Here is a 19,700-nt window from a genome sequence, read left to right as displayed (position 1 = left end):
GGGGCACAAGCAGGGCTGGGGGGCTGTGGTGGGGGAGAAGTGAGGGACACCAGCAGGACTGTGAGGGGGAATTTAATTTTAACCACGGATTTTGTGACTTTTATCAGAGAATTTGCAATTTTTGATCAGAGAATCTGTGATATTTTTATCATGGAAAACCAGGATCCCTGGTGATCAGCTATGGAGGGACAATGAGTGCCCCCTAAGACCCAGGAAGCACCAGTCACTGAACCGGGGTGGGGGAGGGTCCCCAACACGCTCCATGGCAGACCTGGAAGTGGACCTGAAGTGCTTCTGGTCCACTTCTGGATCCACTGCCAAATGCACTGGGGACCGCCCCCCATGCTCCCAGGGGATGCTTCGTTGGCCCCACCATCTCAGTGTTCATGAGCCACCTGGTACCTTGAGGTATGTTCATATAAAGCTAACACATAAAGCTGTATCTATGTCTGAATTGTCAAAATCTCTCCAAATCAAACTGGAGGCTTCCAATTCAATTTGGAGAGATTAATGGGCCTCCTGATTTGATTTGGATTCAGAGATTTAGCCATTGAATCTGGGGCTTAGTGTTTTTGATGTAGTTTAAACTGGTGGTTTGGGACTGTAGGGGCAGGTGGTTTGGGACTGCCAAGGGCAGGCTCAAGCTGTTACAAGCCCAGAGTGGGCAGAGAGAGTGTTATGCGATAGCCACAGAAGGGTTTGGAGCCCGGGAAACAGGGGTCAGGGGCCCAGTACATAAGTTAGTTAGAGCCTTACAGCCAGGCCCGATGCAGTGGGTCTAGGCTAGATGGTCTAGCTAAAGTAAAGGACTAGAGGCTGGGGAGGGGAGGCTGAAACCCCAACAGTGACACCAGTAACATCTGAGAGGCATGGGGCATGGTGGAGGGATGGTATGCAGCTGTGCAATTAGTTCTTAAGCCAGGAGCTCTGCACTGCAGGGTGTTCTTTGGAGCAAAGACCAGATTGGGGAAGCTCTGGGGGCAGCCTTCCCTTTGAGAACCAAAAGAAACATCAAGACATGGCAGGTGAGTGAAGGGGAGACTGTTCGCAGAAATGGATTGAAATAAAGGGGACTCTAGGGTGCCTCCAGGCCTTCTTGACCACCCCGGGGATGGTGCCCTGTTACAGGCACAAAATCAATTACCTATCATGAAATCTTCCATTTCTGTTCCCATATATTATCTTTCTTAGCACTATCCCCTTCTCAAGGTAAAAGCTTTCTATAATGTTACTTTTTGTCCAGTCTTAAAAGTAGGCTAAAAGACTTACAGTACCCTTAACATTTTAAATAAATTTAATCATACAGCTTTTTGTTTGTCTGGGCCCAAGATAAAAGGCTTTTACATTTACCAAGGATCCCACTTACAAAACAAATTAAGAAACCGGGCACAGAAACAGTCCATTTTCAAGATCCCACAGACTACTTAAATCTACTTAGGAAGTAAACAACAGGAAATAAAATATTTTCTTCCTAATTTTAAATGCATCAATTATTAACCAAAAATACTTACATAAATTCCTCTAAGAGACACATATTAATTCACAGTTTGTAGCTGTATATAATTTTGTGACTATAAAGCAACAACTAAGTATTAGGAACATAATAATGGGAACAGTACCTTCAATCAATAGCTCTTGTCCATGACTGCCCAAAAGAGTACGGGACAGGAAAGGGGCGAAATCTACAAAAATTTCACGCAGGAGGGGTGCCACCTTTTCTAGAGCTCTCTCAAGCTTTGCAGTGATGCTGTTGAAAACAAAGTATGCAAGTTGAAGGCAAATAAACATTACAGGTTAACAATGTCAAATCATGCCCATTTCCTAACAAATACTCAAATAATCAGTGTTTCTCCCAATAACAGAATTACCATGATTATGATTAACAATAGTGTTTAAAAACCTTAATCTCATGTTAAGCTCAGAAATATGGCAGTCTCACTAGCTAAGCAGAATTTACAGGTGAATACAAAGTATTTATTCTAATTTTTAAGGATGATGAGAGATCCCCAGGCATCCAAAAGCTTCAACAACTTAGGATGTAAGTTTGAACATAAAAAAAGAAGAAAAAAGACTGCTCCTTTGCTGCAACATATGGCAACAAGGTATAAACCTCAGAAAGTTTAAGTACAGAAAATTCTATAATAGAATGAAAATAGTGTTCTGTGTAAAATGTCCAACTTCTAAATCTTCTCAATTTAAGTCATATTTTCTCTGACATCCATGAGACAAAGACTCATTATTAGTCTAACAGGATGTACCAGATACCCCCAGCCTTATCTTCCCTCTTCAATAAGGAAGAAACTAATCTTATACTGACAATATCAATATTATACAAGTGAATACAGCAAATAAGCATATTTTAAATATAAAAAATAGCATAAATGTATAACACCAATTGCCCTGTAGCAGCAATTTTGCACTGTCCTGGGAGATTATACCATTGTTTTACACACATGGTTGAAGCACAAAAGAGGAGTTTTTACTGGTTTAAGATCATATCATAAAATTACTCTTTCCTGTTTAGACTTTCAAGTAACAAAATCTAGCTCTCAGTGTACAGGGTACTGGATGTGAATTAATAAACTTGCATTCTCTTCCTCAAGCTTTGTGTTTAACCAGTAATTTTATCTCGACTAGAATCAAATCACCTCTTCTTGCTTCTGTCTCCTCTCCTTGTCTATTTTGTCTATTTAGACTCTTTGAACTCTTTGAAGTGATTCTTAATGTGTGTTTGTTGTGTGCAGCACAGTTGGGGCATCCATCTAAACGATACATCAATATAAAAAAATCATCCTTTATCTAGAGGTCCAAGTGCAATAGTGCTTTTAAAAAGTCAATGTGTGGTTCTATACCCTTACTGAAAGACACCATGGAAAAGGACAGGCTTTAGACATAAACTGGTTTAAGTGATCAGAAACTGGTTCAAACCTGTAACAGAACAGCAGTTCAGTACACATAAACCAGTTTGAAAATGGCTGAAACCAGTTTGAGATGTTACATTCAACCAGGTTTATGAAACTTAACTGATTTGGGTCAAACCAATTTCTGCAATGCCTGTCCCAGACCCCTTCCTGACTTAAGTTAAACCAGAGCCTGCCAGTATCCTGGCATGGTCTCTAAGATTGGGTGGGGCTCTGCTCCAGAGAGCTGGGCTTCCCCCTCCCCTCTGCTCCCTGACTGCCGTTCCAGTAGAGACTGCAGGTACAGTGGGGTCTGTTTGGCTTCCTCCTCCTTCCCTACTCCCTGCTTAAGCAGGGATCCCCCCCTCCCCTCTGCCTTACACAGACACCTCTCAGCATTTGCTAGCATACCACATGATAGCTATGGACCATGCTGTGGAAGGCAAGATAAAGGCAAACAGGACTATGGTGGCTTAGGGCTTTTTGGAGCTAATCAACAAGTAGCTGGTAATGTAGCTTCATTCTTTCCTTGGAAAAGCTGTTTAAGAAGAGCTTGAACTAATGAGGAGAGGCTGATAAACAGTGAGTTAGGGGTGATAAACACTATATTATCAACTCCCTGTTGGGCTGCTTGGTGGGGTGAGCAGGGAGATCCTTCCTAATCAGAGCATCCTGCCATGGCCAGGCCCCACCCCCCCAACTCAGCACTAGGGAAGGGACGGCTGCTCTAGCACCCCCCAGCTTGTAGCTTGAGCCACTGCAGGCATGTGCCAACATTTCTTCAGTCCAGAGCGGGGCTAGGGACAGACATTCAGAAAGCTTGAGCCTGAATTGATTCAATCTTTGCAGGTTAGTCTAACCAGGCTAGGCTAAACCACTTTAACTGCACAGACATCCCCTCTGGACTGAAAAATGTGCTGGCACATGCCTGCAGTGGCTCAGTCTAGAAGCTGGGGGGGTGGGGTGTGGCATTAGAGTAGCCCTCCCTTCCCTTCCAGAAGGCTGAGCTGGGGGGGGGGGCATAGCCAGGCCCCAGCAGGATGCCATGATTAGGGACACCTCCCCTGCTTTAACAGAGCATTTATCAGTCCTGTTATCAGCATTTAGCACCCCATCAAAAAACAAAAGCCTTGCTCATTAGTTCAAGCTCTTCTTAAACATCTTTTTCCAAAGGAAGGAATGCAGGGAGATTACCAGCTGAGCTGTTGATTAGCTCCAAAAAGTCTGTAAGTGGACACTACCCTATCTGCATTACACAGCATTAGCTATCATACCACATGCTGGCTACAGTCAGTGCTGTGGGAGAGAGGTGGAAGGGATCTCTGCTTAAGCTGTGAGTGGTGAGAGATGGGGAGGAGGGCACAGGGAAGCCAGCAGATCCTGCTGTGCCTGCAAGTCTCTTCTGGAGCTCCAATGAGGGAGCAGAGGGGAGGGCCCAGATCTGCTGTGGAGCAGAGAGCCTCACCCAGCTCAGAGAGCAAGCCAGGATGCTGGGAAAATCTGATTTAACTTAAACCAGCAAAGGGTCTGGGACAGACATTGCATAAGCTGGTTTTACCCAAATCAGTTAAGCCTGATACTACATTCAACCAGGTTTATCTGAAACTGGTTTCAGCCATTTTCAAACTGGTTTATGTGCACTGAATGTCTGTTCTGTTACAGGTTTAAGCCAGTTTCTGATCACTTAAACTGGTTTATGTGTAATGTCTGTCCCTACTCGGGATTTCTGTGCGGTTACAAACCAGTTTAGCCTAGCCATGTTAGACTAACCTGCGAAGATTGAATCAGTTCAGGCTCAGGCTTTTTGAATGTCTGTCCCTAGCCTATTCGTCCTTGTTCTCCCCATATATGGCTTGGAAAACCACTTTTTCTCTTCTTTCAAATTTGTCATAAAGATTCAAAGTCTCTTGCTGAGCACACAAGAACAAATCTTTCATTTTAAAAACCTACATGAAACTAGATTATTTTTCTACTGGGCTCCTTAGTTTTTTTCAGGCCTCTTTGCAGTTTAACTTCAACCCATTTAGGGTAGAAGTTATTTTATTTTTATTTTTTAACAGCACTGGGAACATTGCTAACAACTAAGACTATAACCACAGGAAGCTACTGCAATAACTGGCAATATTTGGGGCAGGCATTTTTAAGTTTTCAAAGACTTTTGCTATATATATAAAATTATAAGATATGGAAATTGCTGCATATCCTTCTTATAAAATCCATTAAACAGCTAACATCACTACAGAATAGAAGCTATTTTCTAAAAACTTCAAATTATTTTGCTTTGCTTAATTGTCTTGCAATATAATGCAATTCAGGTACCAGTCTTTATTCATTTATTTATTTACTTATAGATAAGAAAACACTAACAGGGTTTGCTTCAACCTAGACAAAGAAAAACTTTACAATCCAATGCCGAGGGTTTGGAACAGGCTCCCCTTAGAGGTGGTACAATTATCCACCCTGGCAATTTTCAAAAAACCTCTTGGTGCCCATCTTCCTGGGGTCATTTGATCCCAGCAGTCTCTCTTGCCCACATGCAATAGGGCTGGACTCAATGATTTGTAAGGTCACTTCCAGACTCTAGCAACTATGAAACTATTATGAGAATTACCCAATCAATTTTTGTTTATACATTTTCATTGTATATCTGCTTACAGTTCTCAAGTCTAGAATTTACTTATACTTAAATGAATCTGTGCTGAATCTCACAAGTATTTAGATGGGCATGAATTACCCAAGTGATGCCTTTGAATGGATGTTTGACCAATGTACTCTACCGTATCAGACTCTTCAAATTTAACTCCTCTTAGCTTTAACCCTCACACAGATGCAAAATATATTTTCAAAGGAGCATGTGGTGCAATTGCTAACTCTCCTATCCAAACACAAACAGAGCAGTACAGTAGGAAACAGGCCACTTTAGGAAGCCTTTAAAGTTTCAACCGTAATAATTAATTATTTTTCGGACTGATAGCAATAATAAAAAACTACAGAGGATATAAAGTGAAGAAATATCTGTAAAAATGGCTGGGACACGATGTCTTAGAACTGTTCGTTAGGAGTGTTGTACACTGACACAAAAATGATTTGTAAAATTCCAGGATGTGGGGCAAGAAGTATTTGACCCTCAAGATACCGATGATTATAAAGGAAGAATGTAATATATTTGCCTCTACAGTTAACAATCAAATGCAATTATCCATTCATAAAGAGCTACCAGTAAAGTGTTATTTAAATTATGTAGAAGATTATATAACACAAAGACAAATCTCCAAATGACTAAGTGGAGAATGCCAGTTAAACACATGTGACCCTCTCTCAAAGGTTTTTCTAGATATAGAAGTAAGCAGGGAAAAATTATGTACAAAACTGTTTATTTCAATCTCTAAAACTACAAGGCTTAGATAGATTTTATCAAATCTGACAGGCAATCTATCAAGAATGGTGGGAGCAGCTTTTATTAAATATATTTTTACACACAGTTTTATGTCTCAAGGGAAGCTAACCATTTCTGTCTTGGAGCCTCTTTTTTTCTGGTATTCTTTGAGCTACATAAAAAAAGAAAACAGATTCTAAAAGATCAATGTCTTTATTAACAATGATAACAACAACTCTAAAAGTCTACCTAAAGTCTTCATTTCCCTTTTGTGAAGATTTATTGCAAGACAGATCTACTACTTCATGTTTGGAGAAGGAAATAGTATCATAGTAGTTTAAAGAATCCAAAACTTTTGCGGTCTAAAACCATGGCTCTAAACCTTTTTGGACTCAAGGCACCCCTCTTTACTTTTGTGAATCTGACTGATAGCCAATATCAAAAACTAATTTATAGATTACAGCAATTACCTCCTTGCAGAGGGGCCTGGTAGTGGGAATGGGGGTTTATCCAGGCAGGGAAAAGTCTGAGCCAGTGCTTATGTGCTTTAGTTTAGCTGCTTATCTCCTAACACCTCGCTGCAACTTTAAACAAGATCTGGTAACACCCTGGTTGAGAATCACCAGTCTAAAAGCGTTCACTCCACTAAAATACAAGATTGTTTTCAATATTCAATGAAGATGTCAGTTAAATCTGCTAATTCATATCTTCTGTAGGACTTTAAACTAGAAGGAGATAAAGTTGTATGTTGGTATATATTCTATATGTCATGCTCTATCTTTACAAGAGGAACCTGCTCATGAATGTAAAATTTCCACTGGCCATCTGTGAATATAATCAGTAATTTTATCATCTGACAATTCAGAGACACTGCTTAGAGAACTGACACTAACTTCTGTGACATGCCTTAAATGTCTGACGTAGCAGTTCTCCATCTATTTAGACTCAAAGAATACCTCAGAAAATACCAGCTCTTAAGTTTTCACTCTTTTTTTTTTTACTACAGAAAAATAACAGAGCAATTCTGATGCAAAGAAGTCAGAAAGACCACAACAGGTCAGAAATGTATTTAACACTATGGATTCCTATTTGAAATCTCAGGGTTTATCTTGTGAATCACCTCTGCACACAAAACAATGTTAACATTGTATGGCACCACAGCACACTTGAAAGGATCCCTGGCACCCTGGATGAGAATCAATGGTCTCAGGAATATACACTTTAACCAAAGACTTAAAATAATTTCCTCTATGCACATCCTAAAATATGCACAGTGAGAAAGAAATATGCAAAACTTTACTCCAGTGGCATTTAGGCAAAAACACCTTCTGGAAGGCCAGAGGTTTGTATTTTATTTCCACCTCTACCACTAACCTGCAGTATGATCTTGGTTAAATCACTTCATCACTTATAGCCTGTTTCCCGTACCTCCTATACTCTAATTTACCTACTTAGACTTCAAACAATTTGGAACAAAATTTGCTGTGTATACATTCAGCACCTACTACAACTGAAGCTTGAAGTTGTTTTGCCGTAGATATAATAGATTAGTTTAGAAAGGAAGAATGATCTGAAATTACAATAAAATTCTATTAAATTAAAATTGCATTGTTCTTGTTTTCAATTCAAGGAAGGCCTTGCATTCAAGGTTTTACTATGGCTATATACAAGGGGTCTGCAACATTTCCCAGCAGACCCAGCTTGGGTCTGAGATGGGAAAACACTAGTATCTGCTCACTTGCCCTGGAGCCCATGCCATGATGCAGTACAGGGAGACCCCTCCCCCCCCGAAGCCCAGGGTGCAGCACAGCGTAGGCAGAGTTCCCTTTCTGCCAAAGCCTGAAGCAACAGGGTTCTGTTCAGTCTAGTGTAGAAACAGCCCCCGACCACCAAATGCTATCAAAGCCATCACTCCAAATCGGACCCACAGGCTGCAAGTTATCAATCCCTGCTATATATACTATTTCCTTCATGGTTACCTCTGCTTTTTATGGCTAGGGATAGACATTACACATAAACCGGTTTAAGTGATCAGTAACTGGCTTAAACCTGTAACAGAACAGATGTTCAGTGCACATAAACCAGTTTGAAAATGGCTGAAACTGGTTTGAGATAAACCTGGTCGAATGTAAAATCAGACTTAATAGATGTGGTTCAAACTGGTTTACGTAATGTCTATCCCAGACCCCTTGCTGGTTTAAGATAAATCAGACACCCCCAGCATCCAGGCATGCTCTTGGGCTAGGTGGGTCTCTCTGCTCTAGCCCAGCCAGGCTAGCATCTCCCCTCTGCTCTCTAGCCGGAGCAGGGGCAGAGTGTGGTCAGATGCCAGCCTGCCATGGCCCCGAGGCAAATTTCTCCCTCTGTCCCTTCTCCTTTCCCCTCCCCCCACCAACACCCACTCCCTCCCCTGGCAAACCCTGGGGACCACAACTGCTGTTTGCTAGCCCCTGCATCTCCATGGCTTGTCTGCAAACAGGCAAGGATGGAGTTAATTGCTCTCTGTGTCCCCTCTCTCCCCTGGAACTGCTAGGGCTTTGGCTGGAGTGGGGCAGAGAGGCAAGCTAGTGTGAGCCCAGAGCTAAGAAGCATGTGTGATAATCTTCACATATGCTGATTAAGAGTTAAGAGAAGTTGTAAACAGCTTCACCAAAAAATGTGGAGAGCTATATTTAAATTATAAAGCCTTTCTGAATGCCTGGCTATAAGGAGACACTGCCCTCAGTATTAGTAAAACTAATTCTTGTCTTCCTGGTTTACATTTTAAGTTAGACTCATCTGTGTATGCTGTGGTTTACTGGACTGTATCTTAGCTTAGGTGAAGATTTTTGGTAGTTCCCTGTTGTATGCTTTGCAAATTGCTGTGTTCAATACATGCTTGCTTCAGAGAAAGGACTTTTTCCCCATCCCCACATCTCAAGGCTGGTGCCTAGCTGTGCCCCCTCCATGCCACTAGGGAGGTGTGAGAGCCTTGGAGGGTGTCTCTCATCCCTCCTTTTTGGCAATGGCTAGCAGGCATGCTCTAGCATCCATGGCTTCCAGCTTGAGCCACTGCAGGCATGTGCCTGCATTTCCTGGTTTAACAGAGTATGTCTGTCCAGTTATTAATCAGTTTACACTGTGCAGCTTAGACTAACCTGCAAAGACTGAATCAATTCAGGCTTGGGCTTTTTGAATGTCTGTCCCTAATTTATAAGGTAACAAAGATATACCTATTGCTAATTAACAGTCATCTTACAGCTTGTTAGTAGCCTTTTCTGTTTCACCCAATGTGTTTCACACACTGCTTTGCAAAGTGATTATGGCAGAGGTCAAAAGAAAGGAAAAGGGCAGTTGCAGAGGAATGAATCACTAAATAAAAGGAAAATAGTGCAAGCACTCAGAACCATCCTTCAGAATGGGTAGTTACATGTTATTTCCTGTACTTTTTAAATTATGCCAACTGAGTTTGTAGCTGCAGCATCAGATATACACTTAGCAAGAAAACCAAATGTCAATACTTAGGAAATTCCAGCATTACTTTAATCCCTCCCACACCCAAATTCAAGATTCCTTGTAAAATGATTCATCTGAAACAAGCTCCCAGAAATATTTTTGCAGGATAGGCCAGACTTTCCTTTACCATTCATACTACTAAGGAGGACTGGGGCTCCATTTCCCTCCCCCTGACTGAGGTTTAAGAGAAAAATAAATGCTGTTGTCTCTCTACTATCTCAGAGTAGGATGTTTAAAACTTTCTTCTAGGAGGCTTTCTTATATTCATGTTCCAACTTCGGTTTATTAGAGAACTGGACATCCTATGCAATGAGTAACTGTATTAGGTCTCTGCTACAGGGTCCCAGCAATTAGGCTGACTGATTCCCCAACCCTGGACCAGTTCCTAAATAGATAATAATTTTCTCCCTAATTTCACCTTTAGAAAAAGTCTAGACAAGTAATTCTCCACCAGAGTGCCACAGCACCCTAGGGTGCCTTGAGATCCTTTCAAGGGTGCCACGGTTGCCACATAATATTAACATTGTTAGGTACGTGAATATGATTCACAAGATAAACGCACAAATTTCAAACAGAAATCCATAGCTGTGGTATGAGTTCTTTGCAACACAAAAACTGCTCTATTTTTCTTTAGGCATAAAGCAATGACAACTAAGCTGACATTTTCCGAGGGACGCCTCAAAACTATCCAGGGGTGCCTTACATCTAAAAAGGTTTAGAATCATTGGCCCAAATGTACCTCAATCTCTCCATGCCCTGATCCTTAAATCACTTGCTCACAACATTCCAGGCATGCAGGAATTAGTAGGAAGTAGGATCATAGCCATGATGGTTCAGGAAATGTACAAAAGGGGCAAGAGGGTATTTTATTATATTTTTCTATTGGAGCAACTGTACAGTTGGGAGAGATGGGCAAGCATTTGGACATTAAGTGCCTTTTAAAAGGTTCCTGAAAAAAGGCATTTTATGTCTGAAAGCTTGCCTATCTCTCCAAAACACACAGTTGCTTCTATAAAACACATCACAAGTCTTGACCCTCTACACCAGTTAGTATCTACCTCACAACCAACACCCAGCCATCTAAATATCTGAATGGATGATTTCATCCCTTATTATATTGTACAAGTCATTTGTTTGTTCTGCAAAATTTATCCACTTCCAATTATCAGTTCCCAAGAGCAGGCTTTTTTTTAAGTAGTTCTGCTTTGCTATGTGGAAGGGTCTTACTGACAAACTATAAAACTTTTCCAATTATACAACACTTCACTGACATTTCAAGAGACTGGAATTATTTTAATATTTTTTTAGTTAAGCACTACTTAAATACTATACAAATTAGCAGTTTAGAATATTAGTTTAGTAACAACACAGCATCCTCCCAGAAAGCTTTATGATTATTTATACATTTTTTGATCAATGGCTGGATGTGCTTTTTTTTTTTTTTGGTCAGAAAGGGAAAATAATATCAAAATATGTGCACCTCATGTTTTCAGCTGAATCCTCTGGCATTGGAGCAACAGTTTGCACTGCTGGAAGGTTCTTACTAGTAGCACCATTCACAAAGCTGGAGGACGAAGAGGAAGAGGAAGATCCTGAATCCACTGCACCTGTCCCAAAAAAAAAAATATAGATTATAATTTGGTCTGAAAAACAAGGGCTTTTAAGATTTTTTTTAATGTGATAATAATTCTTGTATGTCAATCTATTTAATATATATATAATCTTATCTATGCTCTACTAATTACAAGGAATTTAACATCTAAACAACAAAATTGCTTACTTTGCTAGTATAGCAACTCTCATTGATACCCTAGATTATCTGCTATTGCTCCATATTTACAGTTATATCTACTGCTAGACTAGGATACCTATACATTTTTTAAAAATGTATTTTAACACAAAAGTAAAAGGAAATAATGTATCAAAGCACAGATCTTAAAATGAAATTTCCTGAAAACAGATTATCACTGAAACTTAATAAAAAGAACAGAATAAATATTCAGACTAACATGTTTCTTCTACTTCTATTACTATTTAAATGTTTTTAAAGATTATTTTCTTTACAAAACTACCTCCTACTGTTTATACTCAGCACTTGTATAGTATTTACAGTTTTTAAGCCCTCTCAGACATTAACCTGCAGTTGAAAAAAAGAAAGCAAAATAAGTCTTACCTCATATTTTCATGACCCTAAAAATAAATTCCAACGGCTAAAACATTCTTGCATCACCATGATAATACAGTCATTGTTATTATGAACTTGTGTAAAGAATGAGAGAATTGTGTATTTGGTTTTCCCTCAGCATTACGTGCACCTCAGTTTACCAGTTTACTGTTATCTTGCCTGAATGCAAGGAGTTAAAAGAATCTGTTGAGGGGAGGGAGGTTGAAAATAAATAGGAAATAAAACAATGGCAAATTAAGTTACAGCCTAAAAAAAGTACCCACAGTAAGGAAACACAGAAATAGCAAAGCAGATGTCACTCCCAACCCAAGCAGAAGTCTAGGTAGATTTGTTACTTATAGAGTAACTAAATCAGAGATGCATAAGGTTTTGTAAGCAGTGGCTTGCCTGTCAGATCCTAACCCAACTCGGAATGGTGGTAACTGAGGTTAGGGGGAACTAAACAAAAGCTTGCCAGAAAAGATTTAGGTTAATGTATGGGAAAAATAGATGTATAGACCATTACTGTCTTTACACTTTGCATGAGATGTTCTTCTGGATGAATAAATAACTGTTTTGAAGAAGCTGTTTTGAGCCATATTAATCAGCCTCTGTCACAGGCTTCAGGAAGGAAAAAAAAGAAAGAGTTTGAATATGCCGGTACTGTTGTGTTAGAGCTGGTAATAGGAATCTCGCAGTCTAGACATGGAGTCTAAGAACTGTAGGACCATGAAGCTTCATGCAGAATGCAGCGAAGGGGGAGGGCCTGATTCCACCAGGGGGAACTCCAGAGAGACTAAGGGTCTAAAGAGCATTGTATGACACTGACAGTGGGGCAGCTGTGGTATGTCAACTGTGATGGGAATTTGTAATGAGTGAGAACTTGATTTTTTTTTTGTAATAATTATCCTAAAAACTCAACCAGAGTCTATAAATGTATATTTATTATATCATATAAAAGCTGGAAATAGAAGATTTGGGGGGCATCTAGTGTCTCCAAATGACCGTATAACATTTTTTTCCACAACAGTAAGCTATCATTTAGTGAAATTCAATGCTGTCTTGAAAAATGAACCATCTTTTTATCAAGGACTTTTTAAGCACAACAGCTAGCATATAAACTGAATGACACCTGATAACTTTAAACACATGCTCTTCAAGATCAGACACATATCATTTAAAATTAATTATTGCAGGTATAATATGACTGAAGCAGCTGAAGCTGTAAGTTCAATACTTTAGTTAATTTGGTGAAATGGAAGAAAAAAAAGAGAACATGACGACAACTTTCAACACGAACAAACACATACATCCAACATGCCTTCAATATAACAAATACATTAATCAATTTTTGATTTGCATTTTTTCATACTTGACATGTACAACTTTTAGGACACAGGAATTATGTTCTAACTTTTAGAAATGAGGACAATGCAACTTTTAAACCGTACAGGGTCTTCATAAAGTCCTTGTGCACTTTAATAACTTAGGTTGTAGGTATGATAGAAACAATCTGTGAACAGCATTTAAAAGCAAATTTATTAAAGTTTTAGGACAACTAGAGTACACAATGCTAGACTTCATAAGTAATAAGGAATTTATTGTCAAATAAGATGGAGCTCTGTGCCACTATGCTCTGAATGTATGACAGTTCCTGAATGCCGTTTTCCCAAAGAAGTAGATAGGCAGAGGTGGACCACTTGCTTGGCCACCTTGTTCACCTGATCTGTCACCACTGGACTTCTTTTTATGGGGACATGTTAGAAGTGTAATTTACTTGTCAAAACCATGTTCTTTGGTGGGACTTAGGGCTAGGATCACCAATGCAATTAGTGTAGTAACTCAACAGCAACTGGGAAACGTTTTCAAGGAGTTGGAAGATGGGATTGAGCACTGTATCATGATGGATGGTGGTTATGTTGAAGTCTAGCATTGTGTACTCTAGGTGTCTTAAAACTTTAATAAATTTGCTTTTAAATGCCATTTACAGATTGCTCCTATCATACCTACAACCTAAGTTATTACAGTTTAAAAGTGCACAAGGACTTTATGAAGACCCTATATTTCTTGAGAACAGAATGTTCCTATAAAAATGTATCCAGGTGAATTTAGGCACAAAAAACTTCATAAAATGAAAGTAGTCCAAGCAAGCAAGCAATTCCCTTTTTCTAGGGCCAGTAAAAGAGCTTAGTATACTTGTAGTTCTGCATAATTAAAGCTAGTAAAACTTGCTGAAGTACTGAGTATGGACAAATATACAATTTAGTAGCTTCTCAGCTGCTCTTCGATAGTGTCCACTACCACTAGCTGTTCTATTGTAACGCCTACATCTGCATGATGTAAGCAAGCTAAACTGCCCTCTCTCTAATTCTGATCGAAGCAAGGTAAAGTTGGAGTAGCTTTGTGCATTTGTATCCCCCTACATTATCACACAAACCTAAAACCCAGGAGTTGCATTATAAGAGTGCCCTTTAGTATCAAAATGTCTGTCTATACCCACCTTCTAGTCAGTATTTTCCAGTAAACCTGCTGGACAGAGTCTGCCAAACAAAAATGGCAGAGAAAAAAAAAAATGGACAGCTATCACTATGAAAAGGCAACATTTTCCCACAAAAAACACACTGTGGAATCTGATATGTAGACTTTTCCTGTACTATATAGTGAGAAGAGTTTGTGAGTAACGATTACTCTCTAATAGCAACCATTGACCAAAAAATAGCTAATTGCTTAAAGTTATATAGTGTTTTTGATATGTTGAAAACACTGAAAAGCCCAGGGCTATATAGCACTATGTGGAAAAAAGGAAGACTTCCAGTTTGGGGCTGTCTTGTGAAACATGGGTACGAAAAAAGGGGATCCATGTCAAGCAAGCAGAAGCAGATGCAAATGGAACAAATGTATTTAGTTCAATGGAGCAGCATTATTCTGAAAATGATAAACATTTGAATTTCCCATGCCTAGAAGTATTGACAAAGACAGTAGCTGAGGGTGTTCTACAAAGGCAGACAATAAGTGTTTATCCTGCTACTTTGTGAACTACAAAGTGGCTGGAAATTTTCCCCCTCTCTATTCTCCAAAACATCCAGGCAGATTTAAGCGTTTTCAATCACTAACTGAACTTCCTAAAGCCTTCCACAGGGTTTTTCTTCTCTCCAGCAATTTAAGTATAAAGTTGAGAGGCAAAACAGACTAAAACCAGAGATTTATAAATCATACCCAATTTCCTATCATCCATAGATTCCAATGAGGTAGAGAAACCCTAAGTTATTAATATTAAAAGTTGAAATGAAAATAACATTCCCCAAAAGACCATATTTATATAATCGTAACGGAGGGGAAAAATCACAACCTTTTGCACTTCTTATTTACATGATAGAAAATTAGGGTTGGAAAGGATCTCAGGGGGCCATCTAATCCAACCCCCTGCTCGAAGCAGGACCATCCCCCAACTATATCATTTTTATAAGTCATCTTTAAGGAGAAATTAAACTGCTCCTTGGACAATAGTTAATATTAAAATGAGTTTAAATGCATTTTTTTGTTAAAAACATTTAAAAGACTCATAACATGCTATGCTGATTTTTTATTTTTTTTAACTATTTTTTTTTTTGACAGATTCATCACCAGCTTCAGTGTCAGCAAGGAATTCCCTCCTCAAATCTAGGATATATTTATGGTCACACAGGAGGTTTTTTTGTTGTTGTTGTTGTTGTTGTTTTTTACCTTTTCTCCTTTTACTGCAGAGAGGAAGCATGGAGAGAATTACCTCATTTTCATGCAACATTCAATATTTCTAAGACACCACTCTAGGATTATATATATGCATTTATATAGGGTTGTATAATTCACATAGGCATTACAGATGTAATGCATGTATAACAAAAGGAGACTATGTTCCTCAAGGTACAAGGTATATACTTGAGCCTTCAATTTTTTTTGTTTTTAAGAGTCCATTAAAAACAGAAGAGACAGTAGGACAAAAACACAAAGAAAAAATGAGGGTCACAAAAATATTTAAGGACAATACCTGTTGTATTAATCATACTTTTTGGTGTTGCTCCTGTAGCAGCAAATATATTAGGTGTTGTACCCGGTGGCAATCCACCTCCAGCAGTGGCAGCTCCAACTGTAGTGACAGCAAGACTACCTGGAGGGGGTTTCTTCACTGGAACAACAACGCTCCTGCAGAGGAAGATATGACAGGTTTGTAAAACATCACAAAGGAGTAACTTTGGGGCTTGGTTTTTTCTTTTAATCATAGTGATAAGGAAAACATCACACAAAAATATTTTCTTTACTTCTTACAGCAGTCAGTGAGGTCTAATAGACTTGAGGCTGAAAATTAAGAACTCTTGAGTTTTACTTTATATCGTGTCATCACCTATGTGATCACGCAAAACTTAGCTAACTTCTGCTTCCACTTCAATACCTGTAAATTGGAAATGTCACCTCTTTCACAAGGGTGTTGTTTGTAAGGACTAATACTTGTCAATTACACTAAAGTGATTTGTGAGTGTAAAGTGCTAAATATGGGAATTACTACGGCAAAGCAGTATATATACCAATGCTATCAGAGGGTCTTACCACAGCTTCTAAGATGACAAAGATCACAGGTAACACATAAACATAGCACCTGATTCTCTACTGCCCTAAATATTACATAGTCAATTATAACTGACTGTAAAATCTATTACATGTATTTTGTCAACAGTTTAGAGATGCAGCCCAGGGCAGAGGGCAGTGGTCTTGACTGTGATCATGCAGCTACCAGCAGCAACAATTTTTTTTTCTTGCACACCCTCCCCAAGTTGGCACTTGGGGCGGTTGCCCTTTTCACCCCATTTTAGTTATATGCCACTGTATTTTGTTTTCCCTGCTGGCCAGACAAACACGGCATACAAGGTGTAATATAGTAGAATCTCACAGGTACAGCTCAAAATATGCTTAGTTTTAATCCCCAAAAAGGAAAAAACAAACAAACATTGCATTTGTAAGTGTCTGTAGCCTTTAAGATAAAAGAATAGGGACTATATAGAAATATGTATTATATTCATAGTTACATTTTCATCCCCCCTGAAGATACAGTATTTGTCTTTACATTTGAAAACTGAGACTTACTGTATACACTAACAGATGAAAAGAAGGGAAATACCAAGTGGATCTTTAATAATTTTTTAACCAGGGTGCCTGTCATCGTGTATGTAGCATTCTACCCACTCTAAATGGTGCTCCTTTACATTACATACAAAGCCAACATTGCTATAGTTCCTGCTTCAGCCAAAGACTGAAAAACAAATCTGAAACAGAAAAGGTTTTTAAATGCAAGAAGGGGGGAAATAGTCTTATTTTCATTACATACACACATGCTTTTCATCTGAACACATGCACTTAGTTTTTCAACAAAAACTCCTGTTAGGAATATTATGGCACTGAAATAAAAGAACAAAAGAATATAGCTATTTAGGGTAATATGTCCAATCCTTGGCCATATTACCCACTTTAGAAAGTGCTTCTAATAAGGATTTCTCAGTATATTTCTTAGTAAACCTGATGGTAGTCTTTCAGAAAAGAATACAATCATTTTTATATTTAAAGTGTTGCTAGATCCTTGTACCTTGTTTACTAAACAAATGAGGTTCAGGATAAATTTACTGACCAAATGGTACATCCCCTCTCCTGAAAGAGTTTTAAATATTTCACCTTAGTTTTTGTTTCATCTAATTCACCACAGCTTCTGGCTGAGCATACTTTTCCTGTGTGCTGACAAAAGGTAGTTAGAAATTTTAAATAGATCAGAACACAAGTGTAAGGGGCTCATTAAAACAGAACATTTAAAAGTAATTCTGTTTTTACTGGTTTGGCTAGAAATTGAGTATGATATAGGAAAGAACAGATCCTTGCATAGAGCCCTTCATGGGAGCTAAAATTTGGGGGCAAACAATTCAATTAAAAAAAAGGATGTTTGTTCATCTTCTATGTACAAGAAGTGCTCAAACAAGGAGTTTTGCCTTTGCTGGGTTTATGCCATATTCCAATTTAAAACTCAAATCAGGAATGGTGAAAAGTTTTTTTGCAGACATCAGGTGCTCACAGAAGTGCTAACTCCTCAATTGACTCTATTAGAAACAAATGAGATACTGAGTTATAGCTAGAAACTTGGTTAACAAGCACCAAGTTTAAATCTCAGTGGGCGTGTCTACACATGCACTTTACTGTGGAGCTAATTAGCTCTGCAGTAAAGCATCTACATGTGTGGTGCTATTAGGGTGCTTGAACATGTGACGCCATTACCATGTACATGTGACAAAAATGTCACTTTGTGTGGTTTAATGGTACATGTGCAGGAGGTTGGAGTGTTTTAAACGAGTTTGCACCACTGCAAACTAAACTATGTCTTGATGTGCTGCATTGCCAGCTCACCCCCTGGCTGTAGGAGAGGCAGGCAAGCTCTGCCAAATAAAAAAGATCAGACCCCTCACTGCTTCTGCTTTCAGCAGGCGCCTGCTAAAGGCAGAAGCCGTCAGAAGCCCAATCCTTTGGTTTCTTTTCAGTGAAGCCTGCCCACCTCTCCCACAGCCAGGGGATGAGCTGCTGGCAGGCCGAGCAACCCCTGAGCTGCAGGGGGCCCCAGTCCTTCCCTCCATGGTTGCGGCACTTCTTGGGCCCACCTGGGTGAGCTGCTAGCATGCTGGGAGCTGCCTCAGCTCGGGATCTGGAAAGTGTTGGATCAAGCCAGGTGCTGCCTCCAAGCTAGGGCAACACCCAGCCTGCTAGAAGCCTGCCTGGGAAGCCCTGGGAGGATGCTGCTGCTTCGGATGGAAGGGCTGGGGCCCCCTGCAGCTCAAGGGCCATTCAGCCTGCTGGCAGCTCATTCTCTGGCTGGAAATAGGCTCTGCTGGGGAAAAAAAAAAGAAAAGAAAAGAAAAAAAAGGATCAGGTCCCTTGCCGTAACAGTGATGGAAACCCCTAAATTGAAACAGTGAGTTTCAATTAAAAACCCACCATTTAAATTTAGCAGGTATAGGATGCAACTCTAAGGACTAAACCCCCATTACATCTACAAGCACACTTAGGCCGCAATAAGATAATTAAATCTGCTGTAGTTTAGTACTGCCCGACACAAGTACTATCCTACAGCAGAGTAGTTACATGCAGCCAAACGCATGTGTAGATGGTAACAGGACTAGCTGGGGCATGACAGTACTACAGTGCAGCGGCTGCCTGCCAGCTAGCTCCACACTGTAGCACCCTTGTGCCCCAGCCAGCCCCTGTGCAGCAGATCAAGATAAAAAAGGAGCAACCCTGGACTAGCAGGCTGACCCCTGGGGTACAATGCCAGCCAGGGCTGCTCTGCCTTGGCTCACTGTGCTAGAGTCCCAGGAGAACATGTAAACACAACACTCAGGAGCAATAAACTCTAGAGCAAACTTTATCAGAGTTTACTGTTATGTGGTAATTCCACATGTAGCTGCACCCAGTGAGATTCAAGTCATTCTCTTCAAAGGACACTGACAGCAGTTGCAACTTATTAGCAGTATCAAAGAGACTTTCTGCTACTCTTAGAGTTGCCAGCAGTGAGCCAGTTTTCTTGGTTTGCTTTTAGGAACCCCTTCAATATGCTGTCATACAGTATTTAATAACATATGCAATATATTACCAGTTCTGCACATATTTGCTGGAGTCCATAATGTCTGACTCTAATATAGGACAAAACCGGCCCATAACCAAAGCATCTAAAGAAGTGGGCTGTTACACAAAATCATAG

At 39.7% G+C, this 19,700-nt stretch overlaps 1 protein-coding gene across 1 annotated transcript in view; it reads right to left on the bottom strand.

The window, feature by feature from the left end:
- LOC109302237 (neurobeachin) overlaps positions 1–19,700 on the bottom strand; it is a 564,850-nt gene that overhangs the window by 87,083 nt on the left and 458,067 nt on the right. Inside the window, exons 32-35 of the mRNA XM_019523799.1 lie at positions 15,963–16,117; positions 11,252–11,378; positions 6,407–6,448; positions 1,620–1,747 (exon numbers count right to left, since the gene is read on the bottom strand). Of these exons, the coding sequence (XP_019379344.1) occupies positions 1,620–1,747; positions 6,407–6,448; positions 11,252–11,378; positions 15,963–16,117 (452 nt within the window). The remainder of the gene's footprint in view (positions 1–1,619; positions 1,748–6,406; positions 6,449–11,251; positions 11,379–15,962; positions 16,118–19,700) is intronic.

This window comes from Gavialis gangeticus, unplaced genomic scaffold, assembly GCF_001723915.1.
Source record: "Gavialis gangeticus isolate Ggan-Ray unplaced genomic scaffold, GavGan_comp1, whole genome shotgun sequence".
Classification (NCBI taxonomy): domain Eukaryota; kingdom Metazoa; phylum Chordata; order Crocodylia; family Gavialidae; genus Gavialis; species Gavialis gangeticus.
The sequence above is the reverse complement of the archived record's forward strand: the minus strand, read 5'-3'. Positions and strand labels throughout refer to the sequence as shown.